General features: G+C 40.2%; 2 protein-coding genes and 1 pseudogene across 4 annotated transcripts in view; all 3 read left to right on the forward strand.

Moving 5' to 3' along the window:
* LOC120744761 (tripartite motif-containing protein 16-like) overlaps positions 1–9389 on the forward strand; it is a 31245-nt gene extending 21856 nt beyond the window's left edge. For both annotated transcript variants that reach the window (XM_040049302.1, XM_040049303.1), the window contains one exon: positions 7554–9389. In XM_040049302.1, the coding sequence (XP_039905236.1) occupies positions 7554–9008 (1455 nt within the window). In that variant the 3' untranslated portion in view covers positions 9009–9389. The remainder of the gene's footprint in view (positions 1–7553) is intronic.
* Positions 957–24422, forward strand: LOC120744757 (tripartite motif-containing protein 16-like). 2 transcript variants are annotated; one of them, XM_040049297.1, is made up of 2 exons: positions 957–1028; positions 22686–24420. In XM_040049297.1, exons 1-2 carry the CDS (start codon positions 963–965, stop codon positions 24294–24296), a joined length of 1677 nt encoding a protein of 558 aa, XP_039905231.1. In that variant the 5' UTR covers positions 957–962; the 3' UTR covers positions 24297–24420. The 2 variants fall into 2 exon arrangements, with proteins under 2 accessions (XP_039905231.1, XP_039905230.1); XM_040049296.1 differs by lacking the exon at positions 957–1028 and having other exon boundaries at positions 22580–24422.
* LOC120744754 lies at positions 13451–14934 on the forward strand (annotated as a pseudogene).
* Positions 24423–24508: the final 86 nt, after the last annotated feature.

Genomic DNA, 24508 nt, shown 5'->3' on the forward strand with positions numbered 1-24508 from the left:
CCAAAGTGTAACTAGGTCACTGTTGTTATTGCATGACATAAAGAAAACATAGCACACCCTGCCTGTCACAGATAAAGCTCTTTATGACTCTTTGTTACATTCCCTTTACAGACAAGTTTGTTTAAGCCTGTATTGAAAATGCATGGTGTTTACATAGTTGCTAAAGAGCCTCATTTTGTGTAAGAGGTCAACAGGAGCCGTGTCTCATTCACAAAGTGCAGGAAGGAACTAACATTGAAACGATTTAAAATTTAAAGTGTGACCTTAATTCATTATAGCTTCATTGATTTTGATAAAGATTTTAAAAACGTAACAAATACAAAGTCCCTGGTTGTTACATTCCAAATGTCAAATCTCCAGGTCCATCTATCAAAGATTAACTAGGTCGCAGTTGTTACAGCACACTGTAATGCAAACATAACACACCCTGAAAACAGTGCCTCGTGATTTTATGACTTGTGGTGCCTACCATTTACAGACCAATCTGTATTAGGGTGTATCTAAAATTTATGGTGTATATGCAGTAAGTCTCATTTCCTTTAAGATGTGAACACGAGTAGCAATTTTTTTTTGCTACGGAATTCAGAAAGTGTCGGTCAGTGAGGGCAAAGCTGCACAGCAAGGAGATCGGAAAACTCAAATAACATTTTGAATTCTACAAAACTTTGGATAGAACAGAGTGTGTCTGTGACTGCACAATAGAACTGCAGCCATACCCTGGCTCTTATAAACAACTCATTGTCACTCTGCCAAGATATTTTTAGCGCCTCCCTTCACAGATGTGTCTGTATCAGGATGGGTCTAAACAACATGGTGTAAATGCAGTTGCTGGTGAGCCTCATTTCCTGTAGGAGGTGAACAAGAGCAGAGATCTGTTTCCCTTCAGAGCACAGAGGTTGTTTCTGTTCAGGGAAAGTCAAACTGTCTGACAGTCACTGAGAGACGGTGAAACGGCACAGCACATGAATCAAATGGACCAAATAAAATTCTGCTGTTCAGTCTGTTTGGATCTACTGAAGGATCCGGTGACTATTCCCTGTGGACACAACTACTGCATGAACTGTATTAAAACCCACTGGGATGAAGAGGAAAAGAAGAAAATCTACAGCTGCCCTCAGTGCAGACAGACTTTCACACCGAGGCCTGTCCTGATGAAAAACACCATGTTAGCAGATTTAGTGGAGGAGCTGAAGAAGACTGGACTCCAAGCTGCTCCTGCTGATCACTGCTATGCTGGACCTGAAGATGTGCCCTGTGATGTCTGCACTGGAAGAAAAATCAAAGCCTTCAAGTCCTGTTTATTCTGTCTGGCATCTTTCTGTAAGGAACACCTTCAGCCTCATTATGATGTGGTTCCATTAAAGAAACACAAGCTAATGGAACCATCCAAGAAGCTCCAGGAGAACATCTGCTCTCGTCATGATGAGGTGAAGAAAATGTTCTGCCGTACTGATCAGCAGATTATCTGTTATCTCTGCTCTATGGATGAACATAAAGGCCACGACACAGTCTCAGCTGCAGCAGAAAGGACTGAGAGGCAGAGAGAGCTGGAGGTGAGTCGACAAAACATCCAGCAGAGAATCCAGGACAGAGAGAAAGATGTGAAGCTGCTTCAACAGGAGGTGGAGGCCATCAATCAGTCTGCTGATCAAACAGTGGAGCACAGTGAGAAGATCTTCACTGAGCTGATCCATCTCATCCAGAAAAGAAGCTCTGATGTGAAGCAGCAGATCAGATCCCAGCAGGAAACTGAAGTGAGTCGAGTCAAAGAGCTTGAGGAGAAGCTGGAGCAGGAGATCACTGAGCTGAAGAGGAAAGATGCTGAGCTGAAGCAGCTATTGAAGCAGCTCTCACACACAGAGGATCACATCCAGTTTCTACACAACTACCCCTCACTGTCAGCACTCAGTGAGTCTACAGACTCATCCAGCATCAATATCCGTCCTCTGAGCTACTTTGAGGATGTGACAGCAGCTGTGTCAGAGGTCAGAGATAAACTACAGGACATTCTGAGAGAGGAATGGACAAACATCTCACTGACAGTCACTGAAGTGGATGTTTCACTGTCAGATCCACCAGAGCCAAAGACCAGAGCTGGATTCTTAAAATATTCATGTGAAATCACACTGGATCCAAACACAGCACACAAACAGCTGTTATTATCAGAGGGGAACAGAAAAGTAACATTAATGTATAAACAACAGTCTTATTCTGATCATCCAGACAGATTCACTGTACGATATCAGGTCCTGAGTAGAGAGAGTCTGACTGGACGTTGTTACTGGGAGGTGGAGTGGAGAGGGAGAGGAGGTTATGTAGTAGTTTCGTATAAGAATATTATCAGAGAAGATTGTGGGAATGAATCTAAATTTGGACATAATGACAAATCTTGGGCATTAAATTGTTATCAAAACCGTTATAAATTGTGGTACAACAACATCCAAACTCCTGTTTCAGGTCCTCGTTCCTCCAGAGTAGGAGTGTACCTGGATCACAGAGCAGGTATTTTGTCCTTCTACAGCGTCTCTGAAACCATGACTCTCCTCCACAGAGTCCAGACCACATTCACTCAGCCGCTCTATGCTGGACTCTGGCTTTACTGCAATTTTGGAGACACTGCTGAGTTAATTAAACTCAAGTAGAATGAAGTATTTTGGTATTGTCTAATATTGTTGTATTTTACTTTTATACAATGGTGACATGCTTGAATCCCTGTTGGATTCTGAAATCACATATCCGGATGTTTGCACTCATGGAGATTCTGCTAGTTTTATTAAACTGAAATAGATCAAAATCTTTCATATTGTTCTGCTTTTTAATCTGTAATATATCGTTATTGTTTTTTCTCTCCATGCTGGTTGTGGCATTTGTCAACACCACAGAGATCAGCTGTCAGTCAAGCAAAACAAACAGTTTTTGTTTGTTTTGGGGTTGTTTGTTAAGACTGTCACAGTCCTGGGTCTGCCACCCAGTGTTTTGAGTTTTGTACTATTATTGATTTTTGGTTTCGGTTTTCAGTATTATTTTCAGTGCTCTGCTTCTGTGTCTCAGGCTCTTCGTTCCCGGGGTTCAGGTTTTCATAACGTTTACTACCTTCCTCATGTTCTTTTAGTTAGTTTATCCCAGTTTAGGTTCTGTCTGTCTAAGACTTTGTTTGGATTTTGCCTTTCACTATAAATAAATTCACTCACAGCTGCGCTGTTGTCAGTGCCTCTTCTCTCCACATGGTTGCCTGGCTAACCGTGACATAGACAGTTTGGGTTTTGGGGGTTATGATTTTTTTTTAAGTTAGTTCAAAAGTGTTTTATGACATTTAGTTTTTACACATCTTCCTGGAGGTTGACAACTAAAGTCTGTGAACTGAGGTCAACACAAGAGGGCGCCTTCATCCTGCTAACAGGGATCTAGAGGAGCTGGGAACTCACACAAGTGCAGGAAGATGAAGTTTGCAGCACTTTGGCAACAGTGGGGAATAAAAACTCCCTTTTAAAGCAAAGAAACCTCCAGCAGAACCAGGCTCTGCAGTGCCCAGTTGGGACTGAGGGAGGAGGACATGATAAACACACCCACCCACTCCACGTTGCCATGTTATATTCTTCACTTCTATTATGCACTTTTTCACCCAGAACGTTAGACTCACGTGCAGTTTCCACATGTAAAAAATAATTAAAAATCTGAATGTGTGTTCATCTGATTTATTAAACACTTAAACACAAGCTACAGTATTAAATGAGGCTTTTGCCAGGATTGTCTTTCATCCCCACTGTAGCTCCCAGTAACGATCAAACCTTGTGTAATAACTGTGTAATTATATCTACAGATTCATGGACAACGGTGTCATATATTGACTGCAAATTATCACTATATGCTATTATTATCATTTTTAGTATAAAATTACACAATTCTTAATTTGTATATTTTATTAAACATTATTATAAACAAATGAAGGGAAACATTTCAAGCTCAATTGATAGATGACTATACTGTACTATAGTTAATTGTCGGAATTAAATATTTAAACCATAAATTTGTTGGCAAACGTTACTTTCTTTTTCAACACATTCTTGTGCCACACCCAACGATTTAATCTTTGGCCTGTCGTGGTTTAACCCTGAGACTGTCTCACACTCCAGGTGTGAGATTAAAACACAGTGCAGTACAAAGTGTGAAAAAAACAGTAATAATAATGCAGAAATGCAGAAATTATACTAGATAAGTAGTAGTAAACAAGGTAGTGACAGTTTGAGCTTTCCATTACGGCCCATGATTTTTTTCTTTGCACCTGCTGCTTCCTGTTAATGATCGGCTTGATGGTAAACAGGTGACAATCATTTGTTGCTCAGTGAAGTCTTGCCTTTAACCCTTCACAGTTTTTTGTCACCTAATATACCGACTGCTTCACCTGCTGATGTTTTTCAGAGAATAACAACATTTACTATAAATAATGTTTTACAGTTGAATATAAATCTTAAAGGAATCATCTATAACACATAATTAGTGGCCTTGTCTGTGTTTAGGCTCAACATCAACATGGTAACGAACACAAATACTAAACCCTGAAACCTGAATTTCTAATCTGTCAGAAATTGTTTATTCAAAAGTAAACTAGGCTTCATAGGTTAAGTAACTATGGCACTATACCGCACACTACGTGTACTTTTTTAAATAAGAAAATGATCAGCCCTATGACTCGTAGAGAAATTTTACTTTTTTTTGCATACTGGTTTTTCCAGCTATTGTGCATTGTGACTGACGCTGAGCATATAAATAAACACAGAAAGAAACAATGCGTGTGAGTGGCTGACAGGCAATTAGTCATTATAAGCAACAAAATAAACTCCTACCAACAAGTCTTTCTGGGTAAGTTTGATAAATCAGGATATTTATTACCAAAGAAAAGCTTAATGCATAAGTGAAGTCACAGATCTTCTCGCGGTGTTGGTTTCTCTACATCTCTACTAACGATCTAAGAACTTTCAAACTACCTGCATTAACTAACTAAAATAACTTGACGCAGTGCCCGTTCCTCCTCCTCAGCTGCTTTGAGGACAACAATACTCATATTGTAAAATCACAAAGGACAGGCTCTTTGCAAAGCAGAGTGAAGGAGGCCATCTATGTTAAGGACGGGAAACCATAGCTCAGAATCAGAATTGGTTTACACACAAACAAGCAATTTGTCCTGGAGTCACAGTGATATGAGTGAGTCATATGCACAGATATTATAACAGAAATTGAAATACATGAAAAGGCCATAAATGGGAGCTAGGGAGAATAAATAGAAGATGATGTGCAAAGTTGTGGGGTGAGGGTGGGTGTTGTTTAATAGTCCAGCAGCCTGGTGAAAGAAACTGCTGTTATGCTCTGAGCTGTTAGTTCTGATGGACCCTGAGGAGACAAACAGTTCATGTCCGGAGTGGGAAGAGTCAGCAGCACTCTTCCTTGCCTGTCTCAGGTGATCTTGTACGGGCGGCCAATCACCTTCTCCTTAGTTGATGACGCACTGCAGCCAGCCTTTGTCCATGGGCAGCATAGCAGATGATGATGGAGGAAGTGAGGATAGATTCAATGATGCAAGTGTAAAACTGCAACATCATTGACTTTTGACCAACTAATAATTGAATTCTGTTTCACACATTAAATCACGATATTGTCCTAAAAGATCTAGAATACCACCTTTGATACAGAGTAATTTGTTCCTAGCCCTCATTCCTGTGGTGTAGGAACCAGCTGTAGATACATAAAGTTATTATCTATTATTATTTGATTTGATTTTCTTAAAACTTGAAAGCACGTGTTTACAGCTAATCAAGTCTTCAGTATGTGGAATGCCCCAATGTGTATTCCTACAAGAACATATACGTGTGAACAATGTGCTAAGTAGAGGATGACAATGCCAGAATAATGTTGTCTCTACCAGTGTGGAAAAATTGGTTTATATATTCAATAATAAAAATCTTTTACAAGACTTGCAGTGCTGTGTAAAAGCTTTGAGTCATATTTGTTTATATTTTGCTTTCAAGGAGCCAGACTTTTAAAAAAAAATTTTTAATGTCCTTGAGCAATAATTCTGAAGGTTTTGTGATAGTGTTATATAGTCCCCACACACCCTTTTAAACTGCTTAACATTGACCTGATAATCCTTCAAGCATAAAAAAAACACGCAACTCAAGGAAAGAATCAGTGTTGTGCATACAAATGACAGACAACTTGGCAAAGAAGTCTTTTAAAACTGTAGCTTTAGGCACTTTGTTGCTTGCAGTAACAACATATGTTAGTACCCAGGACAGGTTACACCAAAAAGCTTCTGTTCAGTGAAGATTAATGGGAAGGAAAAAAAAACAAACAATCTTTGTTTCACATGAATTAATCAGCTCATGACAAACAAAGCAATACCCAGTTGTTCCGCAATCTCAACAGCAGGCTGAGAACAATTTCACTGCACTGTAACAGGTTAAAAGCGCAATAAGTGAAGAGAACAAACTTTGTTCTTGATTTTTACACCTAATTAGTTTCACTGCAGCCCGTGAGAAGCAAACACATCAATGCATAAACATAAGAAAGGACAAAAAAGTCTAGTCCACCTTAAGGGGAACACACAACTCTTTTTTATCTGTACTGGCTCACTTACCAGGATGGGTGAGACAAATGAGTAAATCCCCCCCAAAAAAAACGAATCACAAAAGAAACAGCAAAACCTCCACAGCAAGAGCAGCAAGGGGCTCAAAACAGGGTTGAAACTCAGCTTCTGTTGGAGCTCGAACCATGAAGGAGCACCACAGACTAAGACATTAGAACTGGTAATAAATATGAATTAATAAGAATAAAAATAAACACATGCTGTAGGTGTAGTGCATGAAGTGACTGTATTCTCTTATTTATTGTTTTCTTGTGTTTGATTAAACTCCAAATGTTCTATTCTTTGACTTATGATTTTGATTTTCTAAGCTTTAAAAAAAACTGTCTGCATTATTGTGTGGTTTTCTTTTTTTGTGATTATCACAGCGTCTGTTCTTTAACCTGTTTGTTTGACGTTCCTCTCCCTCCTGTTTTGTGTGATTCTAATGTCCTTTTAGGGGATTCTTCTGTCTTTTTTCAGCCAATGAAGGCTCGCGTTTTGTTTCTTAACAGATCTGTCTTGCATTTATGTCCTCTCTACTGTGACAGGTTTGTATGGCTGTACTTGCCAAACATGTCCTGCCTCTTCAGAAACTCCTGTTCCAGGAAAAACCACTGTTGACTCCGCCCACTTCGGTGGTGCATAAATTTCCTTGTTCACATGTTTTCTAGTTCCTCGATGGGTGTAACCAGCATGTCTGTGGTGAGCAACTACTTTCCTTGTTTCTGACAATTAGACACTGCAAGGTGAAATGGCACAGCAAGAAAGGTTCTGCTGTTCAATCTGTCTGGATTTACTGAAGAATCCGGTGACTATTCCCTGTGGACACAACTACTGCATGAACTGTATTAAAACCCACTGGGATGAAGAGGATCAGAAGGAAAACTGTAGGTGCCCTCAGTGCAGACACCCCTTCACACCGAGACCTGCACTGGTGAAAAACACCATGTTAGCAGATTTAGTGGAGGAGCTGAAGAAGACTGGACTCCAAGCTGCTCCTGCTGATCACTGCTATGCTGGACCTGAAGATGTGGCCTGTGATGTCTGCACTGGGAGACAAATGAAAGCATTCAAGTCCTGTTTATTCTGTCTGGCATCTTATTGTGAGAAACACCTTCAGCCTCATTATGATGTGGCTGCATTAATGAAACACAAGCTGGTGGAGCCCTCCAAGAAGCTCCAGGAGAAGATCTGCTCTCGTCATGATGAGGTGATGAAGATGTTCTGCCGTACTGATCAGCAGAGTATCTGTTATCTCTGCTCTGTGGATGAACATAAAGGCCACGACACAGTCTCAGCTGCAGCAGAAAGGACTGAGAGGCAGAGAGAGCTGGAGGTGAGTCGACAAAACATCCAGCAGAGAATCCAGGACAGAGAGAAAGATGTGAAGCTGCTTCAACAGGAGGTGGAGGCCATCAATCAGTCTGCTGATCAAACAGTGGAGCACAGTGAGAAGATCTTCACTGAGCTGATCCATCTCATCCAGAAAAGAAGCTCTGATGTGAAGCAGCAGATCAGATCCCAGCAGGAAACTGAAGTGAGTCGAGTCAAAGAGCTTCAGGAGAAGCTGGAGCAGGAGATCACTGAGCTGAAGAGGAAAGATGCTGAGCTGAAGCAGCTCTCACACACAGAGGATCACATCCAGTTTCTACACAACTACCCCTCACTGTCAGCACTCAGTGAGTCTACAGACTCATCCAGCATCAATATCCGTCCTCTGAGCTACTTTGAGGATGTGACAGCAGCTGTGTCAGAGGTCAGAGATAAACTACAGGACATTCTGAGAGAGGAATGGACAAACATCTCACTGACAGTCACTGAAGTGGAGCCAGAACCAAAGACCAGAGCTGAATTCTTAAAATATTCATATGAAATCACACTGGATCCAAACACAGCGCACAAATGTCTGTTACTGTCAGAGGGGAACAGAAAAGTAACAGTAATGAATGAACAACAATGTTATTACCATCATCCAGACAAATTCACTTATTGGTGTCAGGCCCTGAGTAGAGAGAGTCTGACTGGACGTTGTTACTGGGAGGTGGAGTGGAGAGGAAGAGGAATTCATGTCGCAGTCGCTTACAAGGATATCGGTAGAGCAGGGTGGGGTAATGAGTGCAAATTGGGACGTAATGAAAAATCTTGGGCATTCAATTATTACAAAAACAGTTATACATTTTGGTACAACAACATCCAAACCCCTGTCTCAGGTCCTCAGTCCTCCAGAGTAGGAGTGTACCTGGATCACAGAGCAGGTATTTTGTCCTTCTACAGCGTCTCTGAAACCATGACTCTCCTCCACAGAGTCCAGACCACATTCACTCAGCCGCTCTATGCTGGACTCTGGCTTTACTCTGGTGTAATAAGCGCTAAGTTCTGTAAATTATAATAGAATTTCATATTCATATAAATCTGCATTTAATGTTTTCTCCATCATTGTTGCGCCATTTTTGTTCTGCACAGAGATCAGCTGTCAGTCAACATTGTGGGTGGTACCTCGACATTTTCCAGTTGTTCTCCTGATGTTTTGCAGTTTATTCTCTGGAGATTATTCCTTTGTCTGTTTAGCCATGGAGGCTATCATCGCGCTTAATGTTTTTAATTTGTAAAATTATTTTTTACATGAAAATGGAAACATCTCTGTGCTCCAAATGTGTAAATGAATATTTGTATTGATGTAAATTTACCTTGTTGTTTCTGTTCCACTTTCAAGAACAGAGACATGGGCAGACCCCCTTTAAAGAAATGTTCACACAGTTTTTTGTATCAGTATATAAAGAAAGGATAGAGAATTATATTTATGTTTAGCACACCAAATACTTATGATTTTGTTGTCTAAGCTGACAAACAAATTGAAGGTTTTAATAATTAAAAGAATGTCACAGTCCTTTGTCTTCATTCTAGGATCTCCCACAAAAAAATTAAGTTTAAGAGTGAACTGAAACCGTTTCATAATCAGGGAATACGATTTATATGAGATTATATTCATATGAGAAAATGAACAGATTTTGTTCATGCACATTTTTGTCCATGGATGTACTTTGCATGACACAAAAAATAATAATGTAATCATGTGACATGGTGAACTATTTATTGCATGAAAAATATTTAGTTTTTTTGTGTTGGTTTGAATAAAGTCTTAATAATTTAAATATCTAAACTGGCATTAAAATGATTGAAATCCTGAAAATAATTCAATGTTAGATCATTTTGGGAAAAGGGTCAAGCTGATTAGGTCATTTATGAAAAAAAAGCTAAAAAAAAAACCCCACATATTGTTGTATGAGGATTTTATGACAAAGAATCAAAAGCATGCAAAATGCATCAACTGTATGGATGACATGTAAGGGTAAAAAGCACTACATTTCAAAAATTTGACTTAAAAGTAGATTTCCTGGAAAAAATCAATCCAACAAGCTGTAACACAGACAAGGAAACAACAAAAAAGTTCAAGTAAATGAATAAAAATGCCCGGTGAGGTCATCAGGGTTAAATCAGGGTTCAGTGCTGAACGTGTCAGGCTTTGTGGTGTGGAGGGAAGGAAAAGAGGACCCAAACGCAGGACTCGTGGATGACTGATGAACTGAAGGCTGTTTATTAATGAGAATGGATGAACAGAACATGAACGAACACTGAGTGGCTGAGCCAAACTGAAAACACGCACGACCGTAACGGCAACATCAACAATGACACAACAAGGGAATACACAGCTGAACGTGATTGAACTGATGCCACACAGGAAGAGAACTAGAACATAATGCATGTGGACAGGAGGCACAGACAAGCAGGAAATATGAACAGGTGAAAAAGGAACCGAACATAAACAGAAAACACTCTGTCAGCGACCCAGGAACCCTGACAGAAGGCCATTTAAAGTTTATGCTTTTTACTGTATTGTAGCTGTATTGTTAAATACATATATGAACTCAAGTAACCCCATACATACCATAATTTATTCATACAGCACCTTAAAAACAACACATGGCCGACCAAAGTGCTGTACAGCAGAAATATAAAAAGTACAATAAAAATAACAAATACTGTACATAAATAACAATAAAATAACAGTTCCTGTTACCGACTGAGTCAAAGGCCAGCAAATAAAAATGAGTTTTAATGAGATTTACCACCATTGATGTAGACGGCCTAATGTGAAGAGGAAGATCATCCCGAACCTTCGGGGCCACAATAGAGAACGCTCGGTCTCCTCTAAGTTTCAGCCGTGATTTAGGGACTGAGAGCAACAGCTTTAGCTCGTACATATGTATTTATATTGTTTTCAATGTCATGCCGTAACCTACGGATAAGTCTTGTACATTCAATAGCAGGCTGCCACACCCACAGCTGAACTGTACTGTACCATATAAGAAGATTCATTTATTTGGAATGGCTCTTTAGTGGGAAGATAAGATATGAGTGGACAGGATGCCACCAGAGCAGACCAGTGTCAACAGGAAGCACTCTGAGAGTGCAAACCTCTGCCAAGGCAGCTACTCTAGTCCACCTTAAGGGCAATACCCAAGTCCTCCAAAAAAAAAAACAAATTACAAAAGAAACAGCAAAACCTCCACATCAGGAGCAGCAAGGGGCTCAAAACAGGGTTGAAACTCAGCTTCTGTTGGAGCTCGAACCATGAAGGAGCATCACAGACTAAGACAGTAGAATTGGTAATAAATAAGAATAAAAATAAACACGTGTCGTATGTGTAGTACATGAAGTGACTGTATTCTCTTATTTATTGTTTTCTTGTGTTTGATGAAACCCCAAATTATTTATTCAATTCACAAAACAAACAGCAAAACCTAATCATCCACATCAGGAGCAGCAAGGGGCTCAAAACAGGGTTTCTATTTTAATCAATTTGTTCCAACTGTTTTATAAACGTCTTTTAAAAAAGCACCACAAGTAAAAAAATGTATTTCATTAGCAGTCACTGAAGTGGAGGCTTTACTCACACAACCAGGGCCAAAGACCAGAGCTGTCTCAGGTCCTCGTTCCTCCAGAGTAGGAGTGTACCTGGATCACAGAGCAGGTGTTTTGTCCTTCTACAGCGTCTCTGAAACCATGACTCTCCTCCACAGAGTCCAGACCACATTCACTCAGCCGCTCTAGGTCAGGGTTTTATAATAAACACGATTTTTACATCATTTCCTTCTGTTTTCAGCAGCAATAAAGTGTTCTATGATCTTTTTCAACAGGTAACTTTTCTAATCCATCTGTCCCATGGTCCCTGAATGCAGCATCAGTATTACAGTTTATGACACAGTGTGATATTACACATATTTAAATCTGTCTTTACTGATGATGCTGAAGCTGCTGAAGGCTCAGTGAAGTTTTGTGTTCCTGCAGGTTAACAGCCTGAAAGTGATGCACAACCCTGCCTTCATCCTGCTAATAAATCATGGCGTCCTGTACGAGTGTATCGTTCGTTACTCAGTTATTTGGTCTGGAGCTGCACCATCTAACTGTCACAGGCTGGGTCTCTGACCTGGCGTTCTGAGTGTAGTTTGTATTTGTCTTATGTTCGATTTGTGATTATAATTTGTGTGATTCTTATTTTGGTTTTAGTTGAGGATGAGCTCGGCCATTATTTATCACTGTCTCCTTGGTTTCTGTGTTTGGGTTCCTGTCTAGTTTTTCATGTGTGCCAAATCTGTTAAGCTGGTATTGTCTTGTCTACGTTTTCTATTTTATTTTGTAAAGGTCCTGTGTTTCCCTTGGTCAGTGTGCTTAGCTTTACAACTCCACTGTGTGTCATTATGTGCATTTGTGTCAGCTGTTTCCTTGTGTGTTTCCACTTCCCCTGATCAGTCCTGGTGTGTATTTAGTCTGTGTTTTATTCTGTCTTTGTCAGAACATCTGTGTTTCCACGTCTAGTCATAGTTTAAGATCATAGCGCATGTCATAGTTAAATGTCATAGTTTAAAGACATTGTTGTCATAGCTTCTTTGTTTTTCATAGTCTTCACAGTTTCATGTGTATCTCTTGTTACCAGGCAAATAAAGACTCGGTCTTTGTTCCAGTTCAGTCCCGTCTCCTTGCCTGTGTCTGCTCCTCCTGCCTCGCAGACTGTGACACTAACATTGTAGAATTGAAAAACAGGACTTGCTTTAGACATTTTCTGTGTGATTGGAGTCGTGTGATGACGTTTCCCTTTAATTTTTCAACTATTTTCACAAGCTACATTTACTGGCCCTGTCATTTCGGTTTGTTCCTGACATCAACATTTTCAACACACTCTATTGACACTCTGTTTTCAACGGTCTCTGTATGTCGTTTTCTCTGAATTTCTGGTGGCCAGTCAATCACAGTTCAAAGATACAAACTGTTCAAAGGTTGAAACTTATCAGGACGGTCTTGTTTGATTGTGGATAACACAAGTTAACTTGTTTAACCTTCATTTATGTCCCGCAGCCTCTTCATATTGTTGAAATCAAATCACATGATTATCATACAGCCAGATTCACTCAGCTCTGGATCGGTCTCCAACAGGTTCAGCTGCAGAGTCAGGTGACAACTATATTTGCATTTGTATGTTATCAATCAAGCTACTGTTTATATAGGAGCTCATTTAATGCAGCTTAAGTTTGCATAACATCCATCCTCCCTTTGACAACAAAAGCCTAGTACACTGTGTTTACTGAAAGAAAGGATCTCTTGTTGCGTTGCTATAGGTTCAAACATGACTGATGCCATTCAAAGTACACAAACTGGAAACGCTGCCAAAGCTGTGCCTGACTGCATTGTACCTTACTATGTAACCAATACATTTTAAGACTGGTCTCTATGCCTGTGGAATTGGGGCCTTACCTTAGTCAAAGTAACCCTACCACATTTTCACAATACCCTCATTTGGCCTGTGATTGGAATATTTAGTTGAAATGTCTAAATGTTGTATAGCCTGGACACCTATCCAGGGCATACCCCACCTTACATGCAAAGACAGCTGAGAGTAAAGCTTACAGCTTTCCTGGACTAAAGGTCACATTGGTCTATAAGTGACAAAACTAAGAGTTTTAGTAATCGCTTGTATACAACTTTATTTTTAATTTACCATTTAAAAATTAAGGTGACCAAAGTCTTAAAGTTAGAATTTTTAAAAACCTGATAATCCCTCCTATTCTTCTCACTCTCTAACACTTTATTTCTTTGTGGTCCACATGTTTGCTTTTTCCCTTCAATTCTGCAGTTTGATCAACAGGTGGTCTTGCGTAAGAGCTGGCAGAACCCATTTACTGCAGAAGGTTATGTTGCTTACATAACAGCTCAGCATAGTTTCGATTATAAGGAAACGAAACTCAGACAGTCACTGACACTGTTGGGTGAAATGGCGCAGAAAGGAGTTCAGCTGGACCGAGAAAACTTCTCTTGTTCGATCTGTTTGGATCTACTGAAGGATCCGGTGGCTATTCCCTGTGGACACAGCTACTGCATGAACTGTATTAATGGCTTTTGGGATGAAGAGGAAAAGAAGAAAATCTACAGCTGCCCTCAGTGCAGACAGACGTTCACACCGAGGCCTGTCCTGGTGAAAAACACCATGTTAGCAGATTTAGTGGAGGAGCTGAAGAAGACTGGACTCCAAGCTGCTCCTGCTGATCACTGCTATGCTGGACCTGAAGATGTGGCCTGTGATCTCTGCACTGGCATGAAGCTAAAAGCTGTGAAATCCTGTCTAGTGTGTTTGGTTTCTTACTGTGAGAAACACCTTCAGCCTCATTATGATGTTGCTCCATTAAAGAAACACAAGCTGGTGGAGCCCTCCAAGAAGCTCCAGGAGAACATCTGCTCTCGTCATGATGAGGTGATGAAGATGTTCTGCCGTACTGATCAGCAGAGTATCTGTTATCTCTGCCCTGTGGATGAACATAAAGGCCACGACACAGTCTCAGCTGCAGCAGAAAGGACTGAGAGGCAGAGAGAGCTGGAGGTGAGTCGACAAAACATCCAGCAGAGAATCCAGGACAGAGAGAAAGATGTGAAGCTGCTTCAACAGGAGGTGGAGGCCATCAATCAGTCTGCTGATCAAACAGTGGAGCACAGTGAGAAGATCTTCACTGAGCTGATCCATCTCATCCAGAAAAGAAGCTCTGATGTGAAGCAGCAGATCAGATCCCAGCAGGAAACTGAAGTGAGTCGAGCCAAAGAGCTTCAGGAGAAGCTGGAGCAGGAGATCACTGAGCTGAAGAGGAAAGATGCTGAGCTGAAGCAGCTCTCACACACAGAGGATCACAACCAGTTTCTACACAACTATTCCTCACTGTCAGCACTCAGTGAGTCTACAGACTCATCCAGCATCAATATCCATCCTCTGAAGTTCTTTGAGGATGTGACAGCAGCTGTTTCAAAGGTCAGAGATAAACTACAGGACATTCTGAGAGAGGACTGGACAAAAATCTCACTGACAGTCACTGAAGTGGAGCCAGAGCCAAAGACCAGAGCTGAATTCTTAAAATATTCACGTGAAATCACACTGGATCCAAACACAGCGCACACATATCTGTTGTTATCAAAGGGGAACAAAAGAGTAACGTTAATGAAACAAGATCAGTTTTATTCTGATCATCCAGACAGATTCACTAAATGTTGGCAGGTCCTGAGTAGAGAGAGTCTGACTGGACGTTGTTACTGGGAGGTGGAGAGGAGAGGGGGAGGAGTTTATGTAGCAGTCGCATACAAGAATATCAGCAGAGAGCAGAGCTGGAAAAAATGTGGATTTGGACGAAATGACAATCTTGGGCATTGAATTTTTCCAAAGATACTTATACACTTTGGTACAACAACAGCCAAACTCCTGTCTCAGGTCCTCGGTGTTCCAGATTAGGAGTGTACCTGGATCACAGTGCAGGTGTTTTGTCTTTCTACACCATCTCTGAAAACATGAGTCACCTCCTCAGGGTCAAGACCACATTCAGTCAGCCAGTCTATGTCGGACTTTGGCTTGAAGGTGATGCAGGAAACTTTTGCGAAATCAGATAGACTGAAGTCATCCATAATGAGGTGTGTTTAAATCTGCACTTTGTCTTTTATTACAACACAGAGATGGAAAGTCAGTGAAACATTTGACAATTTGGACTTCATAAAATGAAATTGAAAACTTCTCTGTGCTCTAAATGATTGTTTAACATTTGTTTTTATGTATATCTATGTTGTTGTCTCTCTTCCACTTCACAGGTCTAAAAGTAATCACCAGACCTGCCTTTAACACATATACTCTGTTTATCATATCCTAAATATATTATTACGTTTGCATCTATCATTTGGGAGACAAAATATTTTCTTGTTTTGTAAATTAACAAACAAGTTGTTTCTTCTATGTAAGTAATGAATGATGACATAATTTATTTTAATGTGTGGACAAATGGATGCTTTTTTAAATGAAAAGTTTTGAGGTATGAACAAACCCTTCATTCCAGGATCTCACTCAGATTTGATACAGAATATGTGAAACTAGTTTGAGGAGAAAACTGAAGTGGTTTTCCTCCTAAAGCACCACAAAGGTCAAAGTTCATTCAGAGCAGAACAACCCAGGACATTCATCAGTCAGATAGACCTTTTCTTTCACTAAAACAGCTTCATTACAGAGAAATAATTCAAGCTGACTCTTTTATTAATTCATTCATTTTCATTTCACTTATTGTTTATTTTTAAACATACTTGTACACATTTCTTTAACAAAATCATAATAATCACACATTTCTATAGCAACTCACTTTGTTCATGTTTTCAATTTAATTTTCTATTCAATTTTGTTTATACACATCGCGAAATCGCAACGACAGTCACCTCAAGGCGCTTTATATTGTAAGGTAGACAATAATACAATAATACATACAGACACAAACCCAACAATCATATGACCCCCTATGAGCAAGCACTTTGGTGACAGTGGGAAGGAAAAACTCCCTTTTAACAGGAAGAAACCTCCGGCAGAACCAGGCTCAGGGAGGGGCGGGGCCATCTGCTGCGACTACTTGGGGGTGAGAAAAGGAAGACAGGATAAAGACATGCTGTGGAAGACAGCCAGAGATTAATATCAGATATTATTCAATGCAGAGAGGTAGTGAGTTAAGAAGGTGACTGAAGAAGAAATACTCAATGCATCATGTTTTAAACACATACGTGTGTATAAGTGTGTCGTAAACCATGGATAATGCTGCAAGCTGTTCATTGACTTCTGTAAATCACTTTTAACTGCAACTGTGTCTGTTAAACACACCTGAAACAATGTGTTATCTCATTTTAAGGAAGAATATTTGAAATTATATAGTTGAACTGTATTAAAAAATATTTTAGAAACAGTTGTTTTTGCTATCATGCATTCCACGTTTGCATAAATATGCCTCGGTCTGTATTATAGTTCCTGTGGTCCTGTTTGCAGAGCTTTATTAACAATTTGGGATTTAAAAGAGTGTTCGGATTCGGACTTAAACACAAACACGATGCACAGGTTATGCTGCTGCAGACTCTCAGCAGGAGCTCAGTTCAAAAGGACATGAAAATGTAGTAAGTGTAGAGGTTTATAGAGCATTTTATTATACACCATGAGTCTGCTGGATGTGGGTTGAGTGCTCTAAATATAAAAACGTTGAGTTCAAAGGTTACCCAGCTGTCAGATCAGTATATGGTGTGTCCCAAAGAGTAAAACTTTATTTAATATCTTGGGAACTGTAAACAACATTAGTGGGTAATGAAAAATCTAAACCTGTGGATTCATGTTAGACGTGTGCTAAGGCAATATGTGGTTTTCATGTTCTGTTGAGCCAGCTAAGGCAATTTAAGCCAGCCTGTGTTAACTTCCTTTGTGGTGTAACACTGGTTAGGTTCCAGATTAGAGATCAACACATATAAATCACCGCACACTGACCAATCAGTTCTCTGGGAAATATCGTCACTGAATAAAATGAGTGATAAATAATACAGAACCTAATGTCTTTGACTCCAGTACTCTGTCTTTGCAGCACAGTCCTCAGTACTTCTGTTGTAACAGTTTGTGCCACGACAGACTTCCAGTGCTGAGTTTACTGATCTTATCGCACACATGCCTTCAAAATGATGTTGCTCAAACTTATCTGTTGTTTAGCCAGCTGCTCCTACAGAGTAGATCACATTTCCTTGAATTTTCTGCTAAATTGTTTCTCTCCTCCCTTAAAATGTGCCTCACAATCTAACAGTAGCTCTGAATGTTGTCACTTTGTGCCAGGAAGCATCTTGGCATTGACTTTCAGTCCAGGATTTGAAATGTGTACTGGCTAGAGGTCAACCATGTAAAGACAGACAGTGCACAGGAGTGATTTGTAACAGGAGGACAGTAGCAAGAGTGAAAGGGAGGGTTTACACAGTGGTAGTGAGACTTAGAGGTGGCAAAGCTGAAGACCAGGATAGACGAGGTTAGAGATGGAGGAAATAAAGGAGTAAAAGACCAAAGATAAGATTAATGGATGCAGTGAAAGAAAACATCTAGCGGGTTGGTGTGACAGAGGAAGATAACTGGGAGAGATGGAGGGAAATGATCTGCAACCCCTGAAGGGAGCGGCCGAAAGAAGACGACGACTGACATTCCACAGAAAGTTGCTCATTTCAGCTCATTTCTGTTGTTGTCTTTCAGTCAGGAAGAGCGACCTAGTTTTGCAGAGTTATGTCCACTATGTCCGCTTACAGAAAGCCATGTCATTGTGTTGGATTCCAGCAATTCTTGTTCCAAAGAAAACAACCTGAATCCCTGTGAGAGCAGCTGTAAAGCACCTCTACAAGACAACTTTTTAAATGGTTATGGTCAGTTATTATTCATTATTACTGTATTTTATTGAATGACAGTACCAATAAGATGGTCGATTTTACGCTAGAGGCCCGATGAGACAGGGTGTCATTAATTGTGGAGCAACTGCAGCTGTCAGGATCAGTACTGAGCAGAATGGAAGAATATTTAGGCTTTATCTGTTTTATCTGTGACAAGCTGTTCTCATCTTTATCCCTGCCATCTCTGCTTTACCGTCAGCAACTTGGATATCAAATTCAAACCAGTCTGACGGGTCAGTGTGGGCTCGCATGAGCTGGGAGAGAACGCAGCAGTGGGTAGGAGTCAGTTGCTGCAACTTTAATGCAAGTCGCCTGACATTCAGTTTACTCGTTTAGTCCAAATTAAATGTTGCTCCTGTATTCTGTCCTGCTGGGTGTGAAGAGGAAAAGATGACAGAGATTTTTCAACCTTTCCTTTCAAATATAACATCTAATTCTGAGACAGACGTATGAAGGGAATCTGCTGGAATGGGCAGCAGGTCTTTGCTGCAGTTTTATTACCACCTCTATAAGTCTCAGCATGCTTTCCTGAAGTTGTTTTCCCCTTGTTGGCTTCAACCTCAAAGAATAGTTTTGTCAATGTCATCTAAGAAGCACCCTGATAACTGTAATTCTGGTAACTTGAATAAACTTGAAAGAACTTGAAAAACACCTTTTACTGGACAGATGGGATCATCCCAGCACACTCTCTACTCTCAGAGTGAGATGGTTCTTGTTAGCTGGTTGGATACCACACATCATAGTCCTCCAGGTAAGATGGTTGTCAGTCTCTTTAGGCCTAGCATCCTGCTCCACTGATGTTTCTGAAAAATCCAGGACATCAGTAAATGTGGCGACGAGTAAATGAGGTTCAAGTAATTGTACACACCATTGCCACCTGGTAAAAGATGACAAGAAGTCTTTAGCTCCCCCTTAAAATTGTTATTTACATTCTGGCTGAGTGTGCTCCGCAACAAAAGATAAGACAGAAAACAGACACGTGCTCTGCAACATCAGTTTCACAAACGGCTGCTCTGTTTTCCATTAGTCACTAGGGGGCAGCAATGGACCAGTACAGAATAAACTTTAATCCAAACTAATCCTATAATAATAAACTGCAACAGTCTACTGTGTTATTTTAACACACACACACAGATATATATGTATATATATATATATATATATATATATATATATATATATATATATATATATATATGCACGATTAAGCCTACATTTGAATGCTGTTTTTAATATTAATTTTTTAGTTGCTCTCAAATCTGAGCTGCAGCTGAAGGAATAAAAACTAAAACCATCTGTCAAACATTAATATAATACTCAGTTATAGTCCATCAGTTTATCTTTGTCCTGATGATAGAGTTGTGATATTGGCAAGTTTATTAAATTACACGATCTGCATTTTTGAGTAGATTAGTACTTAAAGTATTCATACAGTGCTTTTAATATTAAACCTTCAGCCCTCCTGCAGCCAGTATACTTCCATCCATAGTTGTGACTGGTCGGATGCTGCCAACACCACCACTTACATGTGACCAGGCCAGTTGCTAGATTGGGAGAACTGAGTTGACAACCAGCTTTGTGTAACCTTTAATATTGATTGCTGATTTGAGATTAAGTAAATTCAGATGATAGAAAGCTACTCTAGATATTTGTTTAACTTCCTTCATAGTCCAAGGCGCATATTTAGCTGGATTGTTTTCTCACATCTTAAATTTTGTGTTTACTTTCAAGCTTTTTTTTTTCGTTCTTTGGGCTTGCCTGCCCCTCGTTCGTTTTTCAGTGCAGTATTCCCACATCTGTCCTGTTATCTAATCCAACTCTAGTATATAGAGCTTCTTGTTGTCAAGATGTCTGTTTTTGCATAAGTTGGATTTCCTGTTTTGTGTTGAACTCGTAAAAGGTTTGCTTTTGTTACTTAATTTTCTTCTGAGTTGATTTGGATTCCCTCCTTTTTTCATTTTGAATCACACAGTTTACGAATTATGCTCTGATTCCTCACAAACCCAGTCTGACAAACATGTAAATATGAGTCTAGCAAGTGTGTTGAATTTTGAACCTAATATGCTGCATACATTTTATCAAGAGGTACACAAATGTTAACAACAAAAGTCACTAATAAATGCCAGAACAGATTTTAACAAAGAAACCAAGAAGAATAACATCTGTAATTTAAAGGTAATCCTAACTACAGAGAAACCACTCGGCACTGGGGAAAAAACCCTTTAACGAGGGCCCCTGACAATAAGCCACTACGGTCCACTCTCCATCATAAACTGGCACACACTGATCCTCGAGGAGTTGCAGCCCTTCACCAAATAGCCAGTCAATCTGTCATTCGAATATAATAATAAGTTAACAGCGGGAACATTAAGACAAATATATTAAGACAATAATTCTGCAAATGTTTGAAACCAACAGATACTACATTTGGCACATTCCCTTTCACCAACCTTACCATAAAAAGATGTCATAAAGACTCAGACTGGTTTTGCAGTTCCTGGGCCTTTGCCAGCTGGAGGCCAGGTGTTGCCGGGAGGAGAGGTGAGAAACAAATTAGATGCAACCCTTTCCACGATTTAAAAAAATAATCTGGTGGCAATATACACAGCGGTTAGATTAAAGACACTGCAGCATACATATTAAACAAATATGTAAGACCGCTTTCTTCCATTTGTGCAACATCTCTAAAGTTAGAAATATCCTGTCTCAGAGTGACGCTGAAAAACTAGTTCATGCATTTATTACTTCCAGGCTGGACGACTGCAATTCATTATTATCAGGATGTCCTAAAAACTCGCTGAAAAGCCTTCAGCTAATCCAAAATGCTGCAGCAAGAGTCCTGACAGGGACTAGAAAGAGAGAGCTTCCCTTCATTGGCTTCCTGTTAAATCCAGAATTGAATTCAAAATCCTGCTCCTCACATACAAGGTCTTAAATAATCAGGCCCCATCTTATCTTAATGACCTTGTAGTACCATATCACCCTATTAGAGCACTTCGCTCTCGCTCTGCAGGCCTACTTGTTGTTCCTAGAGTATTTAAAAGTAGAATGGGAGGGAGAGCCTTCAGTTTCAGGCCCCTCTTCTGTGGAACCAGCTTCCAGTTTGGATTCAGGAGACAGACACTATCTCTACTTTTAAGATTAGGCTTCAAACTTTCCTTTTTGCTAAAGCATATAGTTAGGGCTGGACCAGGTGACCCTGAATCCTCCCTTAGTTATGCTGCAATAGACGTAGGCTGCCGGGGGATTCCCATGATGCATTGAGTTTTCCCTTTCCAGTCACCTTTCTCACTCACTATGTATTAACAGACCTCTCTGCATTGAATCATATCTGTTATTAATCTCTGTCTCTCTTCCACAGCATGTCTTTATCCTGTCTTCCTTCTCTCACCCCAACCAATCACAGCAGATGGCCCCGCCCCTCCCTGAGCCTGGTTCTGCCGGAGGTTTCTTCCTGTTAAAAGGGAGTTTTTCCTTCCCACTGTCGCCAAACTGCTTGCTCATAGAGGGTCATATGATTGTTGCGCTTTTCTCTTTATCTACTGTACAATATAAAGCGCCTTGAGGTGACTTTTGTTGTGATTTGGCGCTATATAAATTAAATTGAATTGAATTGAATTGAATTGAATTGAATTGAATTGAATTGAATTGCTTCGAGTGACACTCAATGTGTCCATGACCCCAGCAAACAAGAAGGGCCAGATGCAAACTTGGATGGTAGATTTCTGTTGTGTTCTTGGTCTTTACTTATCTGTTTGTTTGTGATATAAAAAATAATGTTTTGTGTCCCAAATATTGGCAGCACAGCAAGTATTTTGTTAACATTGCTGACTTACGATAGGTGTGCCCTTTACTAAAGCATATTATTAACGTGGAAATATAACATAATTAATGCATCATAACATGTACGTCATTAAAGCACGTAATTATGTTAAACTTCTGTTTGTTGTAAATGAAAATATGTCGAGCATCTTGAACAACTGTATCTAAAAAAAAATTTTTTAAAAACCCAACCCTGATGATATTTCCCTCTTCCACGCGCGGTACATATTTCCTCATTCCTTCACGTTCAAGGTTCTTTAAATTTGTGAGTGGGTGTAACCAGCTTGTCTGTCTGCAAGCTCAGACAAACTTTTCTATTATTGCAGACAGAGACACATGTTGGCTGTACATGAAACTGAGAGCTGAAATGGCAGAGCTAGAATTTCAGAACGACCATATAAAATTCTGCTGTTCAATCTGTCTGGATCTACTGAAGGACCCCACAACTATTCCCTGTGGACACAACTACTGCATGAGATGTATCAAAGCCCACTGGGATGCAGAAAATACAAAGCAAGCTCACAGCTGCCCTCAGTGCCGACAGACTTTCACACCAAGGCCTTTCTTGATGAAAAACACCATGTTAGCAGATTTAGTGGAGGAGCTGAAGAAGACTGGACTCCAAGCTGCTCCTGCTGATCACTGCTATGCTGGACCTGAAGATGTGGCCTGTGATGTCTGCACTGGGAGAAAAATGAAAGCCTTCAAGTCCTGTTTATTCTGTCTGGTCTCTTACTGTGAGAAACACCTTCAGACTCATTATGATGTGGCTCCATTAAAGAAACACAAGCTGGTGGAGCCCTCCAAGAAGCTCCAGGAGAACATTTGCTCTCGTCATGATGAGGTGATGAAGATGTTCTGCCGTACTGATCAGCAGAGTATCTGTTATCTCTGCCCTGTGGATGAACATAAAGGCCACGACACAGTCTCAGCTGCAGCAGAAAGGACTGAGAGGCAGAGAGAGCTGGAGGTGAGTCGACAAAACATCCAGCAGAGAATCCAGGACAGAGAGAAAGATGTGAAGCTGCTTCAACAGGAGGTGGAGGCCATCAATCAGTCTGCTGATCAAACAGTGGAGCACAGTGAGAAGATCTTCACTGAGCTGATCCATCTCATCCAGAAAAGAAGCTCTGATGTGAAGCAGCAGATCAGATCCCAGCAGGAAACTGAAGTGAGTCGAGTCAAAGAGCTTCAGGAGAAGCTGGAGCAGGAGATCACTGAGCTGAAGAGGAAAGATGCTGAGCTGAAGCAGCTCTCACACACAGAGGATCACATCCAGTTTCTACACAACTACCCCTCACTGTCAGCACTCAGTGAGTCTACAGACTCATCCAGCATCAATATCCGTCCTCTGAGCTACTTTGAGGATGTGACAGCAGCTGTGTCAGAGGTCAGAGATAAACTACAGGACATTCTGAGAGAGGAATGGACAAACATCTCACTGACAGTCACTGAAGTGGATGTTTTACTGTCAGATCCACCAGAGCCAAAGACCAGAGCTGGATTCTTAAAATATTCATGTGAAATCACACTGGATCCAAACACAGCAAACACACAGCTGTTATTATCAGAGGGGAACAGAAAAGCAACATTAATGAAACAACAACAGTCTTATTCTGATCATCCAGACAGATTCACTATAATGTGGCAGGTCCTGAGTAGAGAGAGTCTGAGTGGACGTTGTTACTGGGAGGTGGAGTGGAGAGGAAACGGAGCTTATGTAGCAGTCGCATACAAGAATATCAGCAGAACAGGGAGTGGGAATGAATGTAGATTTGGATGTAATGACAAATCTTGGTCATTAGATTGTGACAACAACAGTTATATATTTTGGCACAACAACATCCAAACTCGTGTCTCAGGTCCTCGTTCCTCCAGAGTAGGAGTGTACCTGGATCACAGAGCAGGTATTTTGTCCTTCTACAGCGTCTCTGAAACCATGACTCTCCTCCACAGAGTCCAGACCACATTCACTCAGCCGCTCTATGCTGGACTCTGGTTTCACTGCTTTGGAAACACTGCTAAGTTTACTAAACTGAAACAGACATGTTTTTAAAGTTGTACATGAGTTGGCTCACATCTGTATATTATTATTATTTTGTATCTGTAAATGATCATAATCAGTGTTGTAGCAGTTCTGCACTGTACTACATAACGTTTATCTACAAGTTGTCCTAAAGGTCTGTTGAATATTTGTATGTATTCAAGTGGTATTTGTTTTTATTTAGTTACTGGTTTTTTGTTATATATATATATATATATTAGGGG

The sequence above is a fragment of the Simochromis diagramma genome, unplaced genomic scaffold (genome assembly GCF_900408965.1).
Source record: "Simochromis diagramma unplaced genomic scaffold, fSimDia1.1 OVJJ01000355.1, whole genome shotgun sequence".
Lineage (NCBI taxonomy): Eukaryota > Metazoa > Chordata > Actinopteri > Cichliformes > Cichlidae > Simochromis > Simochromis diagramma.